At 41.8% G+C, this 25,777-nt stretch overlaps 1 protein-coding gene across 1 annotated transcript; it reads left to right on the top strand.

Annotated features, from left to right (window-relative positions):
- Positions 1-9,861: 9,861 nt before the first annotated feature.
- On the top strand, positions 9,862-19,183 carry SLC30A1 (solute carrier family 30 member 1). Its single transcript, XM_014573963.4, has 2 exons — positions 9,862-10,807; positions 15,580-19,183. The coding sequence occupies exons 1-2, from the start codon at positions 10,201-10,203 to the stop codon at positions 16,494-16,496; spliced, it is 1,524 nt and encodes a 507-aa protein (XP_014429449.2). The 5' UTR covers positions 9,862-10,200; the 3' UTR covers positions 16,497-19,183.
- Positions 19,184-25,777: the final 6,594 nt, after the last annotated feature.

The following is a 25,777-nucleotide window of genomic DNA, read 5'->3' as shown; positions in this document are numbered from 1 at the left end:
CCCACTCCTCACAGAGGGTATGTCTACACTACCCCCCTAGTTCGAACTAGGGGGGTAATGTATGCATACCGAACTTGCTAATGAAGCCAGGGATTTGAATTTCCCGGGCTTCATTAGCATAAAGCCGGCGCCGCCATTTTTAAAAGCCGACTAGTGCGAACCCCGTGCCGCGTGTAGCCGCGCGGCACGGGGTTCGCACTAGCCGGCTTTTAAAAATGGCGGCGCCGGCTTTATGCTAATGAAGCCCGGGAAATTCAAATCCCGGGCTTCATTAGCAAGTTCGGTATGCATACATTACCCCCCTAGTTCGAACTGGGGGGTAGTGTAGACATACCCAGATATACTCAGGTTCAGGAAAGGGTTTAAAATGACAGCATGATGGATAGAGATGATCTAATCAGACCACAAAGTACAGGCTAAGTAGCAACAGAGTAACCTGACAATATCAGATGGTGGCAACCTGATACATCAAGAGTGAGGTGTGATTTGTTGTACCTGTATATAAGGTGGTGTCTTGGAGGGACAGTCTTTGTATGACCTCCCACTGACTGAGTCATTCCATTGTGGCAAGTACATATGGATAGTGGTTCAGTAGAGTCTACTGACAACTATTACTGTACTTCACTTTACAATAAACCTGGCCTGGCACCTTCAATCCTTATCTGGTTTGCGTTCTGTGGGAACCTTCTTGGGGGTCTGTTGTGGAGACTAAGTGTACAAGTCGAATGGCACACATCATTGAGCACACATGCAAGCAGTCTTCTGGTTATCATCATCAACAGAGCCAGAGACCTGTGAGGACACCTTGGCAGTAAATCCTGACCACGCTCCTAAATAATTATAGTTTGTACTGGCCAGGACACTGTTTCTATGTAGGACCTGGAGCAATAAATAAATGCAACTTCTTATTATTTATGTCTCCTCCACAAACTTCTTAAACTCCACAGAGTTTGGCCATCAACTCAGGGCATTCTCCAATGGCATGGACAGCTAATGGAAGTGAAGTTTTCCCTTGTAAAATAATAATGATGCCAGGGCACTTCTTTTTCATGGTGGTGAGGTAACTGGACTATAGAGAAAAACAAATTATCTGTGGAAATTCTTATTCACTCATGCTCCTCTCTGAAGGTAAGTCCTGTTAAACCTTTTCTAGACTACTGCTCCTCAGAGTCTGGGGCATCCTGGGGGGCCATGAGCAAGTTTCAGAGGGTCCACCTAAATAAAATGGGCTTCAGCCGAGGTAGTACGGCTTGGTCTTCAGCCCTGGTTGGGATTTGGGGAGTGTCTCTCTACCCTCAACTCACCCAGTCTGTTTGGGTTAAAGAGAGAGCTCAACCAAAGTTTGTAGTGTCACTGCAGAAGGAAGATTCCCCCCTACCATTAGAAGAGGTTTTCCCTTGTGTGCCTTCTTAGAAGAGGCAAAGGGAAACTCCTACAGCCTATAATGGCAAGGAGAAAGGAGGGTCAGGGCACAACAGAGAGGCAAGATCAAATCAGTATCTTAGATGCCTATATACAAATGCGAGAAGTATGGGTAATAAGCAGGAAGAACTGGAATTGCTAACCAATAAATACAACTATGATATCATTGGTATTACAGAAACCTGGTGGGATGGGACGCATGATTGGAATGTTGGTATGGAAGGGTACGGCTTGCTCAGGAAGGACAGACAGGGAAAAAAGGGAGGAGGGGTTGCCTTGTATATTAAAAATGTACACACTTGGACTGAAGTGGAGATGAACGTAGGAGATAGCTGTGTAGAGAGTCTCTGGGTTAAGCTAAAAGGGGTAAAAAACGAGGGTGATATTATGCTAGGAGTCTACTACAGGCCACCTAGCCAGGTGGAAGAGGTGGATGAGGCCTTTTTTAAACAATTAACAAAACTATCCAAAGCCCAAGATTTGGTGGTGATGGGGGACTTCAACTATCCAGACATATGTTGGGAAACTAACACAGTGAGGCACAGGCTATCCTATAAGTTTCTGGACTGCATTGGAGACAACTTTCTGTTTCAGAAGGTTGAAAAAGCTACCAGAGGAGAAGCTGTTCTGGATTTGGTTTTAACAAATAGGGAGGAACTAGTTGAGAACTTGAAAGTGGAAGACAGTATAGGGGACAGTGATCACGAAATAATAGAGTTCATGATCTTAAGGAAAGGTAGAAGGGAGACCAGCACAATTGAGGTAATGGATTTCAGGAAGGCAGATTTTGATAAGCTCAGAGAACTTGTAGGTAAGGTCCCATGGGAAGCAAGACTGAAGGGAAAAACAACTGAGGAGAGTTGGAAGTATTTCAAAGGGACGTTGTTAAGGGCCCAAAAGCAAACAATTCCGCTGTGTAGGAAAGATAGAAAATATGGCAAAAGACCAGCTTGGCTTAACAAGGAGATCTTGCATGATCTCAAAATAAAAAAGGAGTCATATAAAAAATGGAAACTAGGACAACTAACAAAGGATGAATATAGGCAAGCAACACGGGAATGCAGGGGCAAGATTAGAAAGGCAAAGGCACAAAATGAGATCAAACTAGCTACAGGCATAAAGGGAAACAAGAAGACCTTTTATAAATACATTAAAAGCAAGAGGAAGACCAAGGACAGGGTAGGCCCACTGCTTAGTGAGGAGGGAGAAGCAGTAACAAGAAACTTGGAAATGGCGGAGATGCTCAATGACTTCTTTGTTTCGGTCTTCACCGAGAAGTCTGGAGGTGGGCCTAACGTAGTGAATACAAGCAGAGAGAGGGTAAGTTTAGAAGATAGGATACACAAAGAACAAGTTAAAAATCACTTAGGAAAGTTAGATGTCAGCAAGTCACCAGGTCCTGATGAAATGCATCCCAGGATACTCAAGGAGCTGATAGAGGAGGTATCTGAGCCTTTAGCTATGATCTTTGAAAAATCATGGCAGACAGGGGAGATTCCAGAAGACTGGAAAAGGGCAAATATTGTGCCCATCTATAAAAAGGGGAATAAGAACAACCCAGGAAACTATAGACCGGTCAGTTTAACGTCTGTCCCAGGGAAGATAATGGAGCAGGTAATTAAGGAAATCATATGCAAACACTTGGAAGGTAATAAAGTGATAGGGAATAGCCAGCATGGGTTTGTGAAGAACAAGTCATGCCAAACTAATCTGATAGCTTTCTTTGATAAGATAACGAGCCTTGTGGATAAGGGAGAAGCGGTGGATGTCATATACCTAGACTTTAGTAAGGCATTTGATACGGTCTCGCATGATATTCTTATTGATAAACTAGGCAAAGATAACTTAGATAGGGCCATGATAAGGTGGGTGCATAATTGGCTGGATAACCGTAGTCAGAGAGTTGTTGTTAACGGTTCTAAATCCTGCTGGAAAGGGATAACAAGTGGAGTTCCTCAAGGGTCAGTTTTGGGACCCGTACTGTTCAATATCTTCATCAATGATGTAGATATTGGGATAGAGAGTACGCTTATTAAGTTTGCAGATGATACCAAACTGGGTGGGGTTGCGACTTCTTTGGAGGATAGGGACATAATTCAAAATGACCTTAGCAAGTTAGAGAAATGGTCAGAGGTAAACAGGATGAGGTTTAATAAAGAGAAATGCAAAGTGCTCCACTTAGGAAGGAACAATCAGTTCCATACATACAAGATGGGAAGCGACTGTCTAGGAAGGAGCATGGCAGAAAGGGATCTAGGGGTCATAGTGGACCACAAGTTGAATATGAGTCAACAGTGTGATGCTGTTGCAAAAAAAGCAAATATGATTCTAGGTTGTATCAACAGATGTGTTGTAAGCAAAACTCGTGAAGTCATTCTGCCGCTCTACTCTGCACTAGTTAGGCCTCAGCTGGAGTACTGTGTCCAGTTCTGGGCGCCACATTTCAAGAAAGATGTGGAGAAATTGGAAAGGGTACAGAGAAGAGCAACAAGAATGATTAAAGGTCTAGAGAACATGACCTATGAAGCCAGGCTTCATGAACTGGGCTTGTTTAGTTTGGAAAAAAGAAGATTAAGGGGGGACATGATAGCGGTTTTCAAATATCTAAAAGGGTGTCACAAGAAGGAAGGAGAAAATTTGTTCCTCTTGGTTTCTGAGGACAGGACAAGGAGTAATGGGCTTAAGTGCAGCAGGGGAGGTTTAGATTGGACATTAGGAAAAAATTCCTAACTATCAGGGTGCTCAAATATTGGAATAAATTGCCAAGGGAGGTGGTGGAATCTCCCTCTCTGGAGATATTTAAGAACAGGTTAGATAGACATCTGTCAGGGATGGTGTAGACGGAGCTTGGTCCTGCCTTGAGGGCGGGGGGCTGGACTCAATGACCTCTTGAGGTCCCTTCCAGTCCTATGATTCTATGATTCATTTGTATGAAGAAATGTTCCTTCCAAAATATTTGACATCCATATTTCATTAACGAGATACATCACTGCTTTGTCTTGCATCATCAGCACTTCAGGAAGGCAGAAATCTGGGGGAGAGCATGTGTCACTTCTGGTTGTGGGTTTGCAGGTTTCATTCTATTTAAATTTAGGGGCTCTGATTTAAAAAAAGTGGAGAACCACTGCTTTACACATCAGAAAAACACATCAGATTGGCTATTATGTTTATCTGTCTAAACATAACAGTAATGTTTATTTTGTAGCTATAGGAATGATCACATAGCAACAGTGTCACTAAGCATTGTCTTCCATTTCCATCTTATCCAGAAATCACCTGTTTCATTTGATGGGATCTAGGACTGAAAAATTGGAGACAACATTGGCTCCCATTTTGCTTCTAATATCAATTTAAAGTGTTGGTCTCAGACATGAAGGCTATGAATTGGTTGAAGTCTGGTTATATCAAAGACTATTTCTCCATTTATGATCCACCCTTTCAGCTGCAGTTCTTTGGGGGTAATGCAGCAAAACATGACCAGGATGAATCTATACAGTGTCAGAGATTAGGCATTTTCTGGTAATGACTCTTGTCTGTGGAGTGAATTACTAGAGAAAATAGAGCTTTACAACCTAGTCATTTCTTAAATTGTGTGCAGTCTTAGAAGAGGCAAAGGGAAACTGTCCATTCGTATGAATAAATGTTCCTTCCAACATATTTGACATCCATATTTCATTAATATGATTCTATTTTCTCTAATAATGGTGATAGGATGTTTGCAGCAAGAGTATGGGAGACATGAAAGATTACAGTATGTTGTGTTAACTCTTTCAGCCTCTGTGAGTGTTATGATTCAATGCTACTGGCCACGCCTAGCAACCAAAGGAGTTTGGCCAATCCCAAGCTATGTCCAACTATTATTTTCATCACAATTGTGGCACCTAGAATAGGCAGGCATTGACAGTTCAGCCTTATGATTGAGCTGAGGTCATGGGAGGAGGAGAAACTTTGCATGTGGAAAAGAAGGTAGATACAGAGTGATATTTTCCTGACTGCTGTTATTGAAGTGGTAAGCAGAATGGTTTGGAGGATACCCCATTAACAAGAGAATGCATGGAATGTTGGAATCAGAAAATGCCATGACAGTTGGGGGCTTGGTAATCAGGAATGATGGTTGGGTTGGCTATTGAGAATAACAGTTGGTTGTTGGATCTGGCGGGTGGAAGACTGGCTAATAGATTTGGTAGTTGATGGACTGGCTATTAGAACCAACCAGCTGAGGTTTGGTTGTTGGCACCTTCTGGCTGAGGAGAGCTGCTTGGAACTGGCCAAACTCCTTTGATTAGGTCCTTATGCTAGAACAGAAGAGCTGCTGATGGTTAAAGTAATAAGTAGCATGTTTAAGTGTCTTTTGATACTGTATTCTATGACAAGCTCACTAATATTCTGGGACCAACACAGCTATCTATAACACTGCAAACCAGAGTCTTTTAAGTATAGGAAATATTTCAAAATAGTTAATGGCTCACAGGAGAGGGAGAGAATAAAGATAATTTATAGTACAGGGAAAGGTTTATAGGAATGTCTTATGAAGACTGAAAGAAGCATTTCTGTGGCACTTCCAATCTTCAGCCTTCTCCACAGTATCCTGGTCTCTAGTGCAACTCTAGTTTCGAAGAAACATATTCTAGCAATCTCTGTATCCAGACATCCAGTTTGCTGTGCATGAGAACCTCAAATGAAGAAAAGATATATAATGGTAACTGCGGGAGGGTGAGAGTGAAAAATCTTTAGCTACAATTAAGATAAAACACTTTGCAGTCTGTGTACCAGGAAAACATGGAGACTGTGTCTAGACTGCATCCCTTTTCCGTAAAAGGGATGCAAATTAGACACATCGCAATTGCAAATGAAGCGGGGATTTAAATCCCCCCCACTTCATTTGCATAAACACGGCTGCCGCTTTTTTCCAGCTCGGAGCTTTGCCAGAAAAAAGTGCCAGTCTAGACATGGATCTTTCGGAAAAGGCTTTATTTTTTCCAGCAAAGCTCCGAGCCAGAAAAAAGCAGCAGCCGTGTTTATGCAAATGAAGCGGGGGGAATTTAAATCCCTGCTTCATTTGCAATTGCAATGCGTCTAATTTGCATGCCTTTTACGGAAAAGGGATGCAGTCTAGACACAGCCGGAGTGTTCATTATTTTGAACTTGTTTATTATTCTTTTTTACTCATTGTAGATACATTTAATAAATGTCTGGTTAAGAATCAATTACTGATTTAAGGTATAATGATCAGCATGGATAATTCTTTTTCAGGTCTATCCCATTGAAGGTCAATAAAACCAAAATGGCATGCATTGATAAAAGTGTTTTTTATCCACAAAAGCTTATGCCCAAATATATGTTAGTCTTTAAGGTGCCAGAGGACTCCTTGTTGTTTTTACAAAATGTTGTATTTCTTTCTCCTTTTCTCTCCCATTCCTAACTTTGATGCTTCCTGAATGAAGTTAGGATTGGTTTACATAAACATCATCCTGGCATGGACTACCCAACAGAGTGCTTTACACATAAACATTAATTTTCAAAATTTTGCAGAAAAGGAAAAATGATCCAGCATGGTTCTCTGAGAAATGATGATCCTAAAATAAGTTGTTGTCTCCCTGTTATTTCCACAGACTGACACACAGTATCCCATTGATGTGGGTGAAACAAAAAACAGGACTTTGTAGCACTTTAAAGACTAACAAGATGGTTTATTAGGTGATGAGCTTTCGTGGGCCAGACCCACTTCCTCAGATCAAATAGTGGAAGAAAATTGTCACAACCATATATTCCAAAGGATACAATTTAAAAAAATGAACACACATGAAAAGGACAAATCAAATTTCAGAACAGAAGGGGAATGGTGGGGGGGAGGTAAATGTCTGTGAGCTAATGATATTAGAGGTGATAACTGGGGAAGCTATCTTTGTAATGGGTAAGATAATTAGAGTCTTTATTCAAACTTAGGCATAAAGTGTGGAATTTAAGCATGAATGACAGTTCAGAGGATTCTCTGAAATGGAATCCTCTATACATCAACATCTCACATGAAGACGGATTACAAGCAATTAGAAACACTACCCCAGAGGACACCACTGCCAATCTGATAGCAGACCTATGTAACGTTGTTCTCACCCACAATTATTTCCAGTTTGAGAACAACTTATACCTCCAGATCAGCGGCATAGCCATGGGTACACGCATGGCCCCACAGTATGCTAATACCTTTATGGCTGACCTAGAACGTTTCCTCAACTCCCGTCCCCTTTTATACCTTCTCTACTTATGCTACATCGATGACATCTTTATGATCCGGACGCATAGCCAAGAAACACTGGAGACATTCCACAGAGATTTTAACAACCTACACCCCACCATCAGTCTCAGCCTGGACCATTCTACATGAGAGATCCATTTCCTGGACACCACAGTACAAATCAGCAATGGAAAATTGGACACCACTCTCTACAGAAAACCCACTGACTCATATAGTTACCTACATGCTTCCAGCTCCTATCCAGAACACACCATACGATCCATCATCTATAGCCAAGCCCTACGATACAACTGCATCTGCTCTCATCCCACTGACTGAGACCAGAAACTTCAGGATCTCTACCAAGCATTTATAAACCTCAACTACCCACCCGGAAATAAAAAAGCAAATTGAAAGAGCCAGATGAATACCTGGAAACCATCTACTTCAAGACAGACCCAAGAAAACCAACAATAGAACACCACTTGTCATCACCTACAGCCCCCAACTTAAACCTGTCCAACACATTATCAATAAATTACAGCCTATATTGGAACAGGATACTAAACTCCAAGGCTACGTCTACACTGGCATGATTTTCTGAAAATGCTTTTAACGGAAAAGTTTTCTGTTAAAAGCATTTTCAGAAAATCGCGTCTAGATTGGCAGGACGCTTTTCTGCAAAAGCACTTTTTCGCGATCGGGGCTTTTTTGCGGAAAACAGTACTGTGCTGTTTACACTGGCCTTCTTGCACAAATGATTTGCGCAAGAGGGCTTGTGCCCGAACGGGAGCAGCACAGTATTTCCGCAAGAACACTGACGATCTTACATGAGATCGTCTGTCTTCTTGCGGAAATTCAAACGGCCAGTGTAGACAGCTGGCAAGTTTTTCCGCAAAATCATGTGATTTTGCGGAAAAACTTGCCAGTCTAGACACAGCCCAAGAGGCTCTGGGAGACAGACCCATAGTCTCCTATAGACAACCACCAAACCTCAAGATGATTCTTACCAACAACCACAGGACATACCACACTAATACCAACCCTGGTACCTTCCTTTGCAACAAACCGCGTTGCCAGCTTTATCCACATATTCACTCTGCTGATACCATTATTGGACCTAACCAAGTGAGTTATAAGATCAAGAACCCATATTCCTGCATATCCAGAAATATAATTTATGCTATCATGTGCCGAAAGTGTCCGTCTGCTATGTACATTGGACAAACGTCTCAGACACTTCGCCAAAGGATCAATGCCCACAAAACAGATATTAGACAGGATCACAAAGAAAAAACAGTTTCTTGCCATTTCAACCAGAAAGGACATTGTCTCAACAACTTGATTACCTGCATCCTGCTTCAAAGGCCTTTTAAGACTACACTTGAAAGAGAATCCTCTGAATTCATGCTTAAATTCTACACTTTACGCCTAAGTTTGAATAAAGTATATGTATGTACATCCATACATGAGTGCTGACCCTAAAGGAATAGGGGCAACGCTGTAAGACTCACTTCAACAGCCTCAGAGGAACCGAGGGTGGGTGCTTAGACAACTGCTTTACTACTGGTAAGGGCGCAGGCCGTCTTCGCCTCCCCCCGCAAATATTAGGGGCGGGCGATACAGCCCCCTGTGCGGCCTGCGTTGGTACCAGTGCCAGGGTGAGCGGGAAGCACAGATCAGTGATAGGGGGGCTCACTTAGGAGCCAGAGGCCTCTGGGCGTGTGGCGCCTTTCGCCCACCCCAGGCGCTGCTTTCGAGAGGGCACGTCAGCGTCTCTGCGCCCGGTCGGCTCAATGCCGCGGGGCTGAGTCCAGGGAGCGGCGGACGCTCCTTGGGCGGGGCCGGTTCCCAGCCGAAGAGCGGCGCCGGACTGGCAGAGCAGCCGCCCTCAGGCTCGGGCCGTGTGAAGAGCAGAACACCCGCCCCGCAGCACCCCCTTTTGCACCAGTCCCGCAAACGGCCTCTGGGGGGCGGGGTTAAGGGAAACCCGCAGGAGCGACAGAGAGAAGCGCCCAATTGGCTTCCTCGCCCCGCCTCATTGGCTTCCTCCCTGCTTCTGGCCCGGGAGCGGTGGCAGGCGGAGCCAGTGGACGCTGCGCAGGGGCGGGGCCAGGCGCTTGTCGTGAAGGCTGCGAACCAATGGAGGAGGAGATGAGAGGCAGCCCCTCCTGCCCCTGCTAGGGGGCCGCGGCCAATCCGAGGCGTTGGGGGAGGCGACGGCGAGCTGGGGTTCCGTGTGGAAAGAGTAGGGGGTTCGGGTGCAAAGTTTCGTTTCAAACCGTCTGCAAAGAGCGGCAGAGGAGGGGGAGTTGGAGCTGCGGACGCGCCCTGCCCGTCTTGTGCCGCCGGCTCTTGCTTTTAAGTCGCAGCGGTGGGTGCTCCGCCAGGTGAGTTCTGAGCCCGCCGCCGTCCAGTCCCCCGGAGCCGGGAGCGCCGAGTCGCGGCGCGGGCAGCCAGCGGGACCGCCTGTTAACCCCCGCCAGGGCGGCCAGTCTCCCCTCCCAGCCGGGTGTTGCTCTCCGCGTGGGCTGACAGAGAGCATGGCGGGCAGCGGGGCGGGCGAGCCCCGGCAGCCCCGCTACCGCCGAGTGCGGCTGCTGTGCATGCTGGCGCTCACCTTCCTCTTCTTCGTGGTGGAGGTGGTGGTGAGCCGGATCACAGCCTCGCTGGCCATGCTCTCGGACTCCTTCCACATGCTGTCCGATGTCATGGCTCTGGTGGTGGCCCTGGTGGCCGTACGCTTCGCCCAGCGCACACGCGCCACCCACAAAAACACCTTCGGCTGGGTGCGGGCGGAGGTGATGGGCGCCTTGGTCAACGCTGTCTTCCTCACCGCCCTCTGCTTCACCATCCTGCTGGAGGCCATCGAGCGCTTCACCGAGGCCCACGAGATCCAGCAACCGCTTGTGGTGATTGGAGTGGGAGCTGCGGGGCTCCTCGTCAATCTGCTGGGGCTCTGCCTCTTCCACCAGCATGGAGGTGGGGGGCACGGGCACTCGCATGGTGGGAGCCAACACCACCGCAGTGGCAGCCGCACCAAATTGGAGCGATCTTCTGGGGATGGGGATGCTGTGCTGCGCACGGAGGAGACCAACACACTGGTGGAGAATTGCAGCAGCACCAATGGAGTCAACCAAGAGAAGTTAGGTAAGCGGTACTGTCCACAGTAGGAGTCCTTCCTTAGCCTGAGGACTGGAGGGGGGGGAAGTTTCCTCTATAGAGATCGGAAGGTGAGGAGCAGATAGATGCTCCTGTATCAGGTTGGAGACAGGTTAAGGGAGACGTTCAATTTCTTTTTTTTTTTTTTTTTTTTTTTTAAAGAGATGAAGTAGGATAAAATAAGGGAGGTATAACTCAGGTAATTTTGTACAGTGGTATTGACATTCCATACTAGCAGTGGATTTTGGAAGACACTGCATGTTGGTGGAAGAAAGATTAAGTGATTCCCTTGTTTGTTAATAGTTTACATAGCAATATCTTGGCTACAATTGCTATTCCTGTATTAGCGAGTCAAGGGATTTTGGCTGCAGTTGCTATTCCTATATTAGTCAAGGGATTCAGTGTGCTCATGCATCTTCTTCCAAAAACTTCCTTTCTACCTTGTTTAGTAGCTCAGAACACTTTAGTATGACTGGTGGGGGGGGGGGGAATTCTTTACCATTCACTTGTTAGGTAAACAATGAATTTGTTTACCTTTTGACTCTCTTTTGTTCTCAGTGCCTAGTGAAACATAAATTAGTAAGCTCATCATTGTATAGTTGGGCTGTATGTTGGCTTTCAAAAGATGGGGTTTGTGAAAATATAGGACTGGTTGCTCTAGTACTTTAAGCATCAACCTGATCATTTAATGAGCCTTAATGTTATTTCACTTCCTAAGTAAGTATCCTAGTTTTAGCATGCATTAAACAAGTTAGGGCTTGTCTATACTGGCAAGTTACTGGGCTATAATGTTCTCATGGGGTGTGAAAAAAAAATCCTTCCCCCTTCAGCTAGCGCTTTAAAGTGCCAGTGTAAATAGGCTACAAGTGCTGTTAGCTACTCCCTTCATGGAAGTGGTTGACCTAGACCAGTGGTCCCCAACGCGGTGCCCGCGGGCGCCATGGCGCCTCCCGGGGCATTTGTGTGTGTCCGCTGAATCATCTGGGCCGGCCCTGCCCTAGGCACACGACACATGTGCGGTGCCGCCCCCGGATGTGCGGAGCATGAGCGTCCCTGCCCCCGGATGCCTGGAGCTTGACCGTCCCTGCCCCCGGGGTGCCTGGCAGCCCCGAAAGGTTGGGGACCACTGATCTAGACTCTCCTAGAGCAAGAGTGGGGAACCTTTTTAAGACTGGGGGCCACTGATCCATAAAAAAATCAGTGAGAAGCAAAAAAAAAAAAAAAACCCAAACATTTCAGCTTCAGTGCTGTTGCCCTGCAGGGGATCACCAAAGCTCTTGTACATAGGCCTGGAGCAGGAGTGGCAGTTTGTCCTGCTGTGGGGGAAACCCTGGGCCTCAGCCAAGGGCCAGCTCATAAGCCATTAGCCATATCCAGCCCATGGGCCATGGGTCCAGATGCCCTCTTCCCTTCACCTAGAGCTCTGGGAGAACTCTCCCAGCGCTGCAGCTAGGATCATACTAGTGCAAGTGCTTTAATGTTCTGATTATAGCCTGAGTGTTTAGAGAGAAAGGTGGGTACAGTAATATCTTTTTATTGGTCTGTTGGTTTGGGAGACAAGTTTACACAGAGTTTTGTGGCTCTGACCAATAGAATTTGGCCCAATAGAAATATTACCTCACCAGCTTTGTTACTATAAAATGCTTAGACAGTAAAAGTTAAGTAGACCTCATTAGAATATTGTAGTTTGTAACTTGAAAATCAGAAAATATGTGGAAATAAAAAAAATTAGAGTTAAATCTGTTATTCATCTGATTATCATATGCCTTTGAAATTTTGTAGTATCCTCTACATGCTTGTTATACTATCATAGGTCTCTCCTGCTCTTGAATACGTCATTATAATGCTGCTGTTAAGTATGATGTCAAATGCATTTAATTAACTGTGTAATCGCTGAAAACTTTGGGGGCTGCTGACCCACAGAAAAATCAGTGAGAAGCAAAAAAACCAAACATTTCACACTCACAACTCAGATTAAATTTCAGTAGTTACACACAGGCATGGGGCAGTCGGCTCCCCTTTAGAGGCAGCAGAGGAGGGGTAGGCAGTCCTGCGTGTAACCATGAGAGTTAACTGATAGGTTGATTATGTACCCGGTTATACTTTCACTTCAGGTTCATACCTGATAAATTTAAAATATGATAGTACTCAGCGTAGACAAGGATCAACACATACCAATATGTTAGTCGGGGTTCGTCTACAGGGCTTAACTCAAAATAAGCTACACAACTTGAGCTATGTCAATTGTGTTGCTTATTTCGAAATAAATAGGGAGTGTCTACACAGCTCTTATTTTGAAATAGAGCACTCTTCCTCTGACTTTCCTCTGACTTCCCTTATTCCTCGTACAATGAGGGTTACAGGAGTCAGAATAAGAAGTCCTCTAGCTTGATAGTATTTTGACACTATTTCAAAATAGTGTAGTTATAGCGCTGGTTATTTCGAAATAGTGTTGCAGTGTAGATGTATCCAGAGTGTGTTTTAACGCTCATATCCCAGTGTAGAAAAACACTAAGACTACGTCTACATTGGCAAGATTTTGCACAAAAGCAGTCACTTTTGCGCAAAAACTTGCCGCCTGTCTACGCTGGCAGGGAGTTCTTGCGCAAGAACACTGACGTTCTAATGTAAAAAATCAGTACTAATGTAAAAAATCAGTGTTCTTGCGCAAGAGGCCAGCGTAGACAGGCAACATGAAATGGCCATAAAATGGCCATCGGAGCTTTCTTGCGCAAGAGAGCGTCTACACTGGCACGGATGCTTTTGCGCAAAAGCATATGTCTTGCGCAAAAGCACATGCCAGTGTAGACACTCTCTTGCACATATACTTTAACGCAAAAACTCTTGCGTTAAAAGTATTTGCGCAAAATCTGCCAATGTAGATGTAGCCTAACAATCCACATTCTAATTTCTTTCTATTTCTCTTTGTTTGTTCACCTAGCTTCTTCATTGGCTCCATTGTCTGAGTGCCTTCCAAAATTATAAAATGTACATATAAATATAGGTATATTTCTTTACCTTCTGATTAAAAGTGCCCACCATACATTTTCAGAAAGCCTTTGATGAGGTCCCTCACTGAAGGCTCTTGTGTAAATTACATTGTCATGGGATAAGAAGGAAGGTCCTTACATGGATTGAGAACTGGTTAAGGCAGGAAACAAAGGGTAGGAATAAATGGTAAATTTTCAGAATGGAGAGGGGTAGTGGTGTACCCCAAGGGTCAGTCCTGTTACCAATCCTGTTCAATTTACTCAAGTGGTCTGGAGTAGGTATGCAGTGAGGTGGTAAAGTTTGTGGATGATACTAAACTATTTAAGATAGTCAAGACAGAAGCAGACTGTGAAGAACTTCAGAAAGATCTCTCCAAACTGAGTGATTGGGCAACAAAATGGCAAATGAAATTGAATATGGATAAGTATAAAGTAATGCATGTTGGGGAAAAAATAACCCCAACTATACGTACAGTATGATGGGGGCTAATTTGGCTACAACAAATCAGGAAAGATCTTGGAGTTATCATGGATAGTTCTCTGAAAACTTCCACACTATGCAGCGGCAGTCAAAAAGGCAAATAGGATGTTAGGAATTATTAAGAAAGGGATAGAAAATAAGACACAGAATATCTTACTGCCCCTGTATAAAAGTATGGTATACCCACATCTTGAGTACTGTGTACAGATATGGTCTCCTCACCTCAAAAAATATAACCCTGGAAAGGGTTCAGAAAAGGGCAACTAAAATGATTAGGGGTTTGGAATGGGTCCCATATGAAGAGAGGCTAAAGCAACTGGGACTTTTCAGTTTAGAAAAGAGGAGACTGAGGGGGGATATGATAGAGGTATATAAAATCATGAGTGGTGTGGAGAGGGTGAATAAAGAAAAGTTATTTATTAGTTCCCATAATAGAAGAACTAGAGTACACCAAATGAAATTAGTGGGTAGCAGATTTAAAACTAATAAAACTTCACACAGCGCATAGTCAATCTGTGGAACTCCTTGCCAGAGGAGGTTGTGAAGGCTAGGACTATAACAGAGTTTAAAGAGAAGTTAGATAATTTCATGGAAGTTAGGTCCATAAAAGGCCAGGGGATAGAAATTGTGTCTCTGGCCTCTGTTTGTCAGAGGCTGGAGATGGATGGCACAAGACAAATCCCTTGATCATTGTCTTCAGTCCGTCCCCTCCCGGGCACCTGGTGCTGGCCACTGTCAGCAGACAGGCTACTGGGCTAAATGGACCTTTGGTCTGACCCAATACGGCCATTCTTATGTTCTGTGTTCTTATGTTATGGTGGAAGTGGTAGGCTGTCTGGCTTGCTTTTTGGGGGCATTTTGTTCTGAAAACTGTGAAATTTGTAGTCCTTTCACTCAGTTCAACCTATTTGAATTAACTGCAACATCTTTCCTCTAACCTGTTTTATAGAAACATTCTTTCTTATTGTACTAGAGAGCAGAACAGTTTCACAACTTACTCTGCACAAATAATCAGTTTTCTCTGTCCACTATTCTGCCAGCTAGGAGGTAAAAGGCCACAAATTTAGTTGCTAGGCTATAACTGTTGTTGAATTGTATAATGGAGGAGGATTTAAAAAATAAAAGCCTAAGTGATGTCACTTTGCTATAATATTTCACTGTAATAAATTTAGAAACCACTTTATTGAGTTGATATCATAATACAGTAAAACATTTTACTTCATGTACATTTAGTCTATTGTATCTGATATCGTACATGGTATGTAACTGTTTCACTGTTTTCTTTGCAGGTGACATGGTGAAAGATGGCAAGGCGGAACTACAAGCAAATGGGAGTGCAGGTTCTCACTCTCTGGACATAGAAGTTGAAGAAGACTCCAGTGGACAGCTTAACATGCGTGGAGTTTTTCTGCATGTGCTTGGAGATGCTTTGGGTTCAGTGATTGTGGTGGTGAATGCCTTGGTCTTTTACTTTTCTTGGAACCCATGTCCCAAAGATGGGCCATGTTTTAATCCATGTGTCAATAGCCATTGTATAGAAAATGCTACTGTGGCCCCACCACTTGTCAGTGCTAAACTGCTCAAGCAAGAGGGTATTCATGTAGCTGGTCCCTGCTGGGTGCTGTATTTAGATCCCTCTCTTTGTCTGATAATGGTTTGTATACTCCTTTACACAACTTATCCATTACTCAAAGAATCTGCCCTAATCCTTTTACAAACTGTTCCCAAACAAATTGATATATATTCTTTGAACTTGAAACTACGTAAACTTGAAGGAGTTGAAGCAGTCCATGAACTACATGTTTGGCAACTGGCAGGCAGCAGAATCATAGGCACTGCTCACATAAAATGTCATGACCCTGCATCATACATGAAAGTGGCAAAGCACATTAAAGAGATTTTTCATGATGAAGGGATCCATGCCACTACAATTCAGCCTGAGTTTGCCAGTGTAGGCTCTGAATCGGGTGTTGGCAAATGTGAGTTTCCCTGCAGAACTCAGTGTGCTCTGAAGCAGTGTTGTGGGACCACAGAAGGCAATACTGAGAAGAAGACAGAAAAGACATCTTCAATTGCTATTTCATGCTCAGAAATAATTATTGAATCACCACACCACAAAACTAGGAGGACTAAATCTGAAAGTATACCCACTGTTAGGCTAGAGGCAGATGATGACCCAGACACGCAATTTGAATCATCTTTGTAATTTCTATAGGTGTGCTGTTTGATAGCTTCAACTACAGCTTTATTGCAACAGAAAAAGACTGATATTTGAGATGCAAGTGTGTCAAACAGTGTAGTTGTTGAAGTCCCTGTTCTTGTCACACTGCTAAATCTAGAATGCTTGTTTTAAAGAACATAATGGCATTGTCATGACACAATGTGTTTGTGTTGACTTTGTAATGAGTGGCACTAAAGAGTGCCAATGCTGTAAAACATTTGGAAAACTAGTTTCAACGCTTCTGTTGAGCTTCAAATTGAAATATTTTCTCTCCTGAAAAGCTACTTGAGGGTTAAGTAAATTGGAATGTAGTTTGTGTTAGACTTCTCATTGGAGCAACTTTTTCCCTTAATATTTGATTTGTAGATATTTTAATATATTGTTTGTAATCCATATGAAAACCAAAGTTCATTATTTTTAAGGATGTTACAACATCAAACTAGAAACCACATTGTCCATTTCTCACATTTCCCTTAAATCTATACAGTCAACAATGTGTGTGTTTCTAGTGGATTTATTGCATAGTATAAATAGTAGTATATTTTAAAAGAAATGTATCAGTCATATGATTGATACAAAATTGTTCATTTCTTCCCCCCCTCCTTTTTCTCCTCCTTCCCCCTGCTGCTCTGGTGGTGTGGGGGTAATTAAAATTAATTTTTACAACTGATTTTAACAAACAGCTATGTTCTGTTAATGTAACTTCAACATGCTGAATACTCATCTGATCAGACACTTATCTGATCAGGACATTTAATTTATCATAGCAATGCCAACCAGCACTTCTAAATTGGAGGGTTTATCAACATTGACATAATGTTTCCTGGGTTTAAATTATAACTGCAGTAAAAATGAACTTGGATGAAATTTTACTGATAGTCTCAATGCAGCTGTAAGTCCTTATTACAGTGGTTGAAAGCTTGGCCCATTGAAGTGAATTGAAGCTTTGCCATTCAGTAAGGCCAGGATTTCATCCAATATGTTTTACTCTTTTTAAAACTCTGTGTTTCAAATAATTTTAATTGAATGTGTAAATATTCAGTTTAAAACTGTTTAACACAACTAAATAATAGACTGGTTCTGCTGGGTGCGCCATCAACTCATGTATTCTCAAGAATTGGGGATTGTTGACTCTGAATCAATAGGATATTGGGGAGAACTGGAAGCAATATAAATAAGAGACTTCGGTCCCATGCTGAGTGTCATGCTCCAGGCCCAAATGGACCCTTAAATCCACTTTTGGAGCTGCATATATAAATAGTGAGAAACATAGGACTGAGAGTTGGAAGATCTGAGTTCTTTTCCCAGTTCTGCCTCACAACTTACATTATGTGACCTTGAGTTAGTCACTTAACCTCTCTGCCTCATTCTACTAGTTTGTAAAATGTGGAGAATACCTACCTCATGGGATATTGGGGGGCTTAATCCATTAGTTTCTAAAGGCTTTTGACATCTTCCAATGGAAGACACTATAGAAGTGCAAAGTTGTTTTATTGCTTGTTTTCCAACAGTGGCTCCTTTTACATATGTGCAGGCACAACAGGATAATTTAAGGACAGTTTTGGCCTTATTTATGGATTTTGTGCATACTGTATTTTTAAGGTTTTAAACAATATTTAAATTAATATATTTTATATTAAAAATGTTTTGGTTAGTAAAGGAAATGCAGGTTCTTTTTCCCCCCTCAAATATAGAACTGCTCACTAATTTGCACTTCTCTAATATTCCCTATTATATTCATAAGTGGTTCACAACTGACTAATGCCCTTCTAGAGGGAGATCAGGTCTGGTCATGTCAGTGGGCTTACTCAGTTTCTCAGCAAAGCATTATAGTGAGGTCTTACATTAAGATTGTTTGCAAAATGTACTACCATATATGTACTAATATGCAATGAATCATTGTCAAACTCTCTCGGAGATGAACAAAGTGCACTTGAAATGCATATCCTTGCTTTTTTTTCCACAGTAAACTGCTTCACTGACTAGTATACTTAATTCTTTGTGTTTGGTCTCCCACTCATTAGTGGTAATTTGCAGGGTCCTGCTGTAGAACTGTCACTAACAAAATATAAAACAGTTTATAGCCAAAAATACAGTAATATTAAAAGTCATGGCTTTTGCTTTTATAGAAGGAGGGTACTAGTCCTGGCATGGTTGTCATCTTTAACAAATAACTATATTTGAATAGGCCTAGAAATGTATCCATTAATTCCGTTGTAGATGCTTAATCTTTTTGTGCCAGAAGTCATATTATAACTTTTTTTTGTTTTTGTTTTGTTTTTAGTGCTATGTCCATTGCAGGCAATGACTATCTTTAAATAAAAGGGAAAAAGCCCTCTCCCTCATCATGGACTTGAATACAGTGTCTATTAAGTACAAGGAGGGAGTTGCATAGCAATGGGATTATGGCTTCTACATGTATTGTTGCTGTAATGAGCCCAAATTGTAGCCTGATAACTTGCAATACATCTCAATACATCTCAGTCTTTTAATTTGATTTATACAGACTTGATTTTAATTCTGAGGACTGTAATTCCACTATACTGATGGCTTTCTTGAGCTACTACATAAATCATTTTTATCATTAAATTAGTGAATCTCAAGAGTAAGCACTTCACAGGTTGGACAGGAAAGCAGCTAATTGTATTGTGCATTCCTGATTTTTTTTTTTTTTAATAAAAACATGGAACACTGATTTTTAGGAAAAAGGAAAATTATATTTCAGTATCTGTTTTTGTTTATGCTTCCTATTAAATGTTTCAGTAACACTACCAAATAACATTAGATATATCTACAATAAAATGTTTTTCATAAATATAGTTTAGTCAGCTATTTACAGGTGTATACTAGACATATTAAAGTAGCTTTTTTTTTAAGCTGTCCAAACTATGTATGGACTTGATACTGCAAACATTTATTTTAGTAAGTAGTCCTGTTGAACTTAGAATACTTGTGTAAGTGAAGTTTTACTTGCCTGTGAATAAGTGTTTGCAGGATTGGTCCCTAAATATGCAACAGGGGCTAGGGCTTTTCTAAAAGCCTTAAAAGCTAGGTGAAGATTTTTAGTGATAAGTATTTTAAAATCAATATAAAATGGGTGGTACTATAGATTTTTCCCTCTTAAAGTTATGTTACTGGCTTTGTAACTAAACTTTTAACTCTGGGTCTGACTCTTTTCACAAGTGTTGAACACCCAGTGCTATTACTGACTTCAGTTGGAATTGAAGTTGCTCAGCACCCCTGAAAACTAGGCAAATCTGGTCATTCAATTTTGGTAGTTAAGAAGGAAACAGATTTTTTTTTTTTTTCTAGAATGCACATTCTAACCTATTCTGCTATAGGGAACTGCTTCTGAGTTTTTTATATCTAGATATCCTGATTTTTGTGTGATGGGAGTGAGAAATGCTCTATTGGGCGTATTTAAAACAGCACATTAAAAACATTGATTTATTTCATAATGAGGCATTACTTATTTTGCCCCCTTAGAATTCTGATTTTTATGTTGCTTAATCAATTCTGTGATGTTTAATTTGGCTTTGTTCTTGAATCTTTCATTTCTCTCCTGTATGGAAAAGGAAGGGATTCTTCATGAGTGCGTTTAGACTGGCAAGATTTTGCGCAAAAGCACGTGCTTTTGCACAAAAATTTGCCAGGTGTCTACACTGGCCACTTGAATTTGCGCAAGAGCACTGACTTTGTAATGTACAAAATCAGTGCTTCTTGCGCAAATACTTTCCCGCTCCCACTCAGGGAAAAAGCCCTCTTGTGCATGAATACTTGCACAAGAGGACCAGTGTAAACAGAGAAGAACTGTTTTGTGCAAAAAACCCCGATAGCTAAAATGGCGATCGGGGCTTTCTTGCGCAAAATCGCGTCTAGACTGGCCATGGATGCTTTTGCGCAAAAGCACTTTTTGTACAAAAGCATCCGTGCCAATCTAGATGCTCTTTTGCGGAAATACTTTTAACTGAAAAACTTTTCTGTTAAAAGTATTTCCGCAAAATCATGCCAGTCTAGATGTAGCCTGTGTGTCTGAATTAGAACGTCCTGAAAGCTTTCCAAGCCTGATACAAACTTACTGATAAACAGCAGGTGTGATTCTTCTTTATGACTTTTAGTCTATATGAAATTTAATTGCCTACATGGGATACTATTTGATCTTATATAAATGTGAGCTAGGTATCTTTTCCATTCGTTACATATCTGAGTTTTCATTTAAAAAAATGGTGCACAATACCTTTTATCTATATTTCCCAAAGCATGTGGGTTTAGTTAGGATTCTTAACTCACATTTTGAGGCTAATTTTGTAATCACAATGGAGGGGACCGAATTGACATACTTGTACCTATTGTTTAGAATTCATGAGTGAAAGATTGGGTTTGACATCTATTAAATGTTGTAAGAAACAACATGTTGTTGTAAGATAGTAAAGTCCTGTAAGAATGTATCTATTTAATGTGAAGCACTTAAATAATTTCACTATTCTGCTTACAAGTGCAGCTCCTTGACAAATAGAAGTATACTTATATGCATCCAGTCTTTTTTAAAGATGTGAACATTATAAGTAGAAACAAAGTTTGGGACCTGAGTTGTAAAAATATTATTGTACCCTGTCATGGTTTCTGGTGCAAATATATGAATACTTACTGAGTTTGTGTCATCACAAAACAACCTTCAACATTTTTCAAGAGAAAGTAGTCAGTGTTTGAATAAATCTTTGAATATCAACATTTCCACACATTACTGTATAACAATAGTTAAACTTTTAAAACTTAGGTCTCTCAAATTTAAGGTAGACTTGCTAAATCTAAGATGCATACAGTTTTCACTTTTGCTTTAAAAAATGTGTAGACTTTAACACATAAAACACTTGTTTTGTGTTCTATAATCTAAAATGTTAATCCAAAAAACACTGCAGTCCTAAGGAGTTGCTTCAAGAAAAGGGACTGCAGCAAAATGCATTTAGTACTCATTAATAAGTTGTAGGGCAAGAATATTTTTAAATTCTGTCCTCAACAGCACACTGACATGCATCCGTGTGTTCTTCATAAAGCCCTTATTTTGTACAATTTTTAGTTTTTGCATGGGGAAAAAAGTGATGCAATTTTATGCAGCAGCCCTCTCCCTAACTGCACATCTCTGTGTGGGTTATTTTTACTTTTAAGACATTGTGATGTCTATGAATAAATGTAAAAGTGCACATCATTTTGCAAAGCTGTTTCTACCTCCATATGAGGCTTTGTGAGCTGTTCATGTATTATAAATGTTTTGAGACTTGCTATATGATATTTTTTTGGTTTTGGTTTGGTTCAGTGGGTGGTGGGAAGCTGTAACTATAGTTCTGCAGATATGTTTCTTTCATTCCTCCAATCCTGGGTTGTGGTAGCTCAAGCCTGCTAAATGGGGAAACCTTTGGATAAAATTAAGACTGCCAGAAGTTGTGGTATTGTAAATTAAGTAGCATTTGCATATGCATCAGCATTGTGCCAAAGCCTTAACATGGTGATAGGGAACACAGTGCTGTTGTGAAGGTACAAGAGACACTTCAGTTCAAGTTATTTTTAAATTGGACAAGCTGCCCTAATATTCTGGACACATTTGATATCCCCCTGAAGTCCTAGATAAGGTATAAATTTCTTGTTCTCCTAAATTGTGAGGTAGTCTTTTTGTAGTAATTAGTTGCTGCCTCCCATTGTGGACATACTTCATCCACCACTGAACTGGAGCTAAGTAATCTGAGTACATTCTGTAAATCACTGAAGTACTGTGCCATCTGTCTAGCAGAAAGGTGCTATCATGTCACTGTCATTGAAGGCCTTAACCTTTTTACTTAGCGTATCTGAAAGATGCATCATTACTCCCACATTCTTGTTTAAAAATATAGCTACTTCAAAGGATTGTGTGGTGCTTAGCTCCTTTTGGTAGTTGAGGCATGGAAGGGGGGCATGCAGACTTGCTACTTGTATCTTTGTAATATCTCTTTGGTATACATGCATATCCTCTGCCCCTCTAGACTGTGTTGTGTATGTAACCTATAGTTCCTGTGGGACAGATTGCAGTCTGTAAGTGTGCAATCTATCTTGGAGGTCAGATAGGGTTGCCATATGGTTTCAACAAAAATATGGGACACAATTGACATTACATCACAATCTACATTATATCTTATTTTGAAAATACCGGACATTTATATTTTCTCATTTGTATTTTCTCAATTTGTTTCCTGAACAGAAAGCTCAAATACTGGACTGTTTAGTTCAAAACTGGACACCTGGCAACCCTAAGGTCAGACCAAAAACCAGTCTTGAGCCCATAAGGAAAGAATGATGGAGATTAACATTACCATCTTGAATCTTGTCAGTTCCTCCCCCCCCCCCCTTAAGTGAGAAAATACTAGAAAAAGAAACCTCCCTTGAATTTCAGAGAATACCCATGCTTTGGCTCCAGGGTAAAGTGTGTGTGGGGAGGGAGGGGGGCAACTTCTTTCAATTGGCTTTCATGTGAGAGCCCTTTGAGCGGGGGGTTGGTTGAGGCAGGGACTGGTATTTAATAATATGCCCATGATAGGGGATTTCTTGTACCTATTTGCTGGTCACTTATTTCATTCTAAGCCTGGCAGAATAGGGAAAGATGGCCTCTGAAGACAGTTTGAGGATAGCTCTAGTTTGGATAGTTAGTATTCAGACATGAAGATTGAAATCTGCTTTCTTGATGATGATGCATGCTATCTGTATAAGATGGAAGCCAATTTAGAGGCTCTGAATAGTTTCTTTCCTTGAGCACAAGTAGGAAGTTTGTTGAGAATGGGTGAGTGTTTTGTCTGGTTTAAAATTAATGTCTGAAAGGCTTCAGTATTGAGTCTGAGATATAAATCCTCAGATCTCAAAGTGGCTCTGGAAATCTTTCAAGGAGCTGTTAAATTGCTAACCATATCTGTGCCCTCAAAAGCTAAGTCATCTATGGTGCTCTCTTACCTCCTTTTGGGATACTTGTCACCACTATAGCCTTGTTTCTTGAAACTGTTGTGACCCTGGGATGAACTGTATGTCAGAAATGACTGTGGCTGCTTGTAGCAGCATTTTCCACCCTCTTAATTCCTCTCTGACTTGAAGGAAGTTTGCTCAGAGAGATTTTGTTATGTAGCAAAGTACCAAGTGTTTGCTACATGTATATGGTCTAAAGATTTTTCTTCCAAAATGATCCAGCTTTTTGTAGTCTTTATCTTTATAGTAGCCTCTGGTATGTCAGGTTGTCTCTTTCATGAGAAAGTTAGAAACCACCATACATCCAGAGACCTTATAGATGATCATGCTATCTGTTCTGAGATTAAAAAAAAACCAAACCCTTAGACCATGGTCCTGTAGCATCTTAAGAGACTAAAAAAATATGAATAGTATCATAAGCTTTCATGAGCACAACCCACTTCTGAGACTAGTGTCTGAAAGGCACTTGAGGTTGTGGTTTAAAGTCACAGTGATACGGATCTGGAAACTTTCAAGGAGTATAAAGTCTCATCTGGTAAATGGATGTAGAATTGTTTGAAGATATTGCCCATCTATTTAGATATTGCACATCTATTTTTCTTAATCTCTTTGCAGTTGGGGCTAAAATAACAGGGGACAGCTAGAGATCTTTGACTGGATCCAATTATGTTCATAAGCATCCAGTATGTTAGGTGGGGAAAGGCATTGCCTTCCCAAGCTGTTGGGTATAGCCATACCCACACTCTGCTCCCAGAACACCTACTGTCTGCGTCCCCCACCCCTACCGCACCAACCACCCCTGCTTTTGTTTATGGGTTCTGTTCAATATCTTCATTAATTATTTGGATAATGACATAGATAATACACTTAGGCTGCATCTAGACTGCCAGCTGTCTACACTGGCCGCTTGAATTTGCGCAAGAACACTGACAATCTAATGTAAGATTGTCAGTGTTCTTGCGCAAATACTATGCTGCTCCCGCTCGGGAAAAAGCCCTCTTGTGCAAATGCTTTTGCGCAAGAGGGCCAGTGTAGACAGCTAAAAACTGTTTTGCGCAAAAAAGCCCCGATGGTGAAAATGGCGATTGGGGCTTTCTTGCGCAAAACCGCGTCTAGATTGGCACGGACGCTTTTCCGCAAAAAGTGCTTTTGTGCAAAAGCATCCGTGCCAATCTAGATGCTCTTTTCTGCAAATGCTTTTAATGGAAAAGTTGTTCCATTAAAAGCATTTGTGGAAAATCATGCCGGCCTAGACGCAGCCTTAAAGATTGTGTATGATACAAACTATAGGAGTTTGCAAGTGTGTTGGAGGATGGGATTAAAATGTAACTGAATCTGGTCAAACGAGATGTGGTCTGAAGAAAACAGAATGAAATTCAATAAGGACAAATGCAAAGTACTTCACTTAAGAAGGAACAAACCACCTGTACACACACACACACACACACACTGAGAAATTACTGCCCAGGAGTCTAGGAAAAAGTACTGCAGAAAAGGATATGGGGGTCTTAGTAGATCACAAGCTAAATATGTCTGAACAGTGTAATGCTGCTGCGGAGGGGAGGGGCAGAGGGAAACATACATAGTGCAATGTATTACCAGGAATGTTGGGAGCAAGACACGAGAAATAATTCTTTCACTCTATGCTGAGTTTTGTGGATGCCACATTTCAGGAAAGATGACGGAAAAAATGGAGAAATTCCAAGGAAGAACAACAATAATTATTTAGGATCTAGAAAACGTGATTTCTGAGACCTGGACAGCAGGTGAAGCTTCCCCTTGAAAAGATTAGCCCCATACCCACCTCTTCCAGCCAAGGCCCCATCCCCTTGCTGCTTTCAGACCACTGTCCCACATGGCTCTAGTTGGGGCAGGGTGTGTTGTGTGGTGTTGGTTTTTTGGCGGTGTGTGGAAGAGAGCTCAGTCCTAGTTGAGGTCAAACTTCATTTCTGGCTGGGACCTCAGTAAAGCACTCCACCTTGGAGTGCTCAGACCAGAGTCCTTCCCCATTCTACCTTTTGACTGAGGGCCCCTCTCCCCCACTGCAATTCTGAGACCAGAAAAGCTTTGTGCACCTGCTCCAGCCCTGGGGCTGTGGCATGGAGAGAGAGCTCTTTCAGCCCTGGCAGGGGGAGATTTTTCAGGATCTCCAAATATGCCACTATCCCTCTCAAGTCTGCCCAAACCTTGTGCCAGTGAGCTTCCCCCAAACCTCCATTACGTGCCTCCTATGCTATAAAAGTAGACTGAAAAAATGGATTTGTTTAGTCTGAAGAAGAGAAGAC

This window comes from Pelodiscus sinensis, chromosome 3 (genome assembly GCF_052426305.1).
Source record: "Pelodiscus sinensis isolate ZL-2025 chromosome 3, ASM5242630v1, whole genome shotgun sequence".
NCBI lineage: Eukaryota > Metazoa > Chordata > Testudines > Trionychidae > Pelodiscus > Pelodiscus sinensis.
The sequence above is the reverse complement of the archived record's forward strand: the minus strand, read 5'-3'. Positions and strand labels throughout refer to the sequence as shown.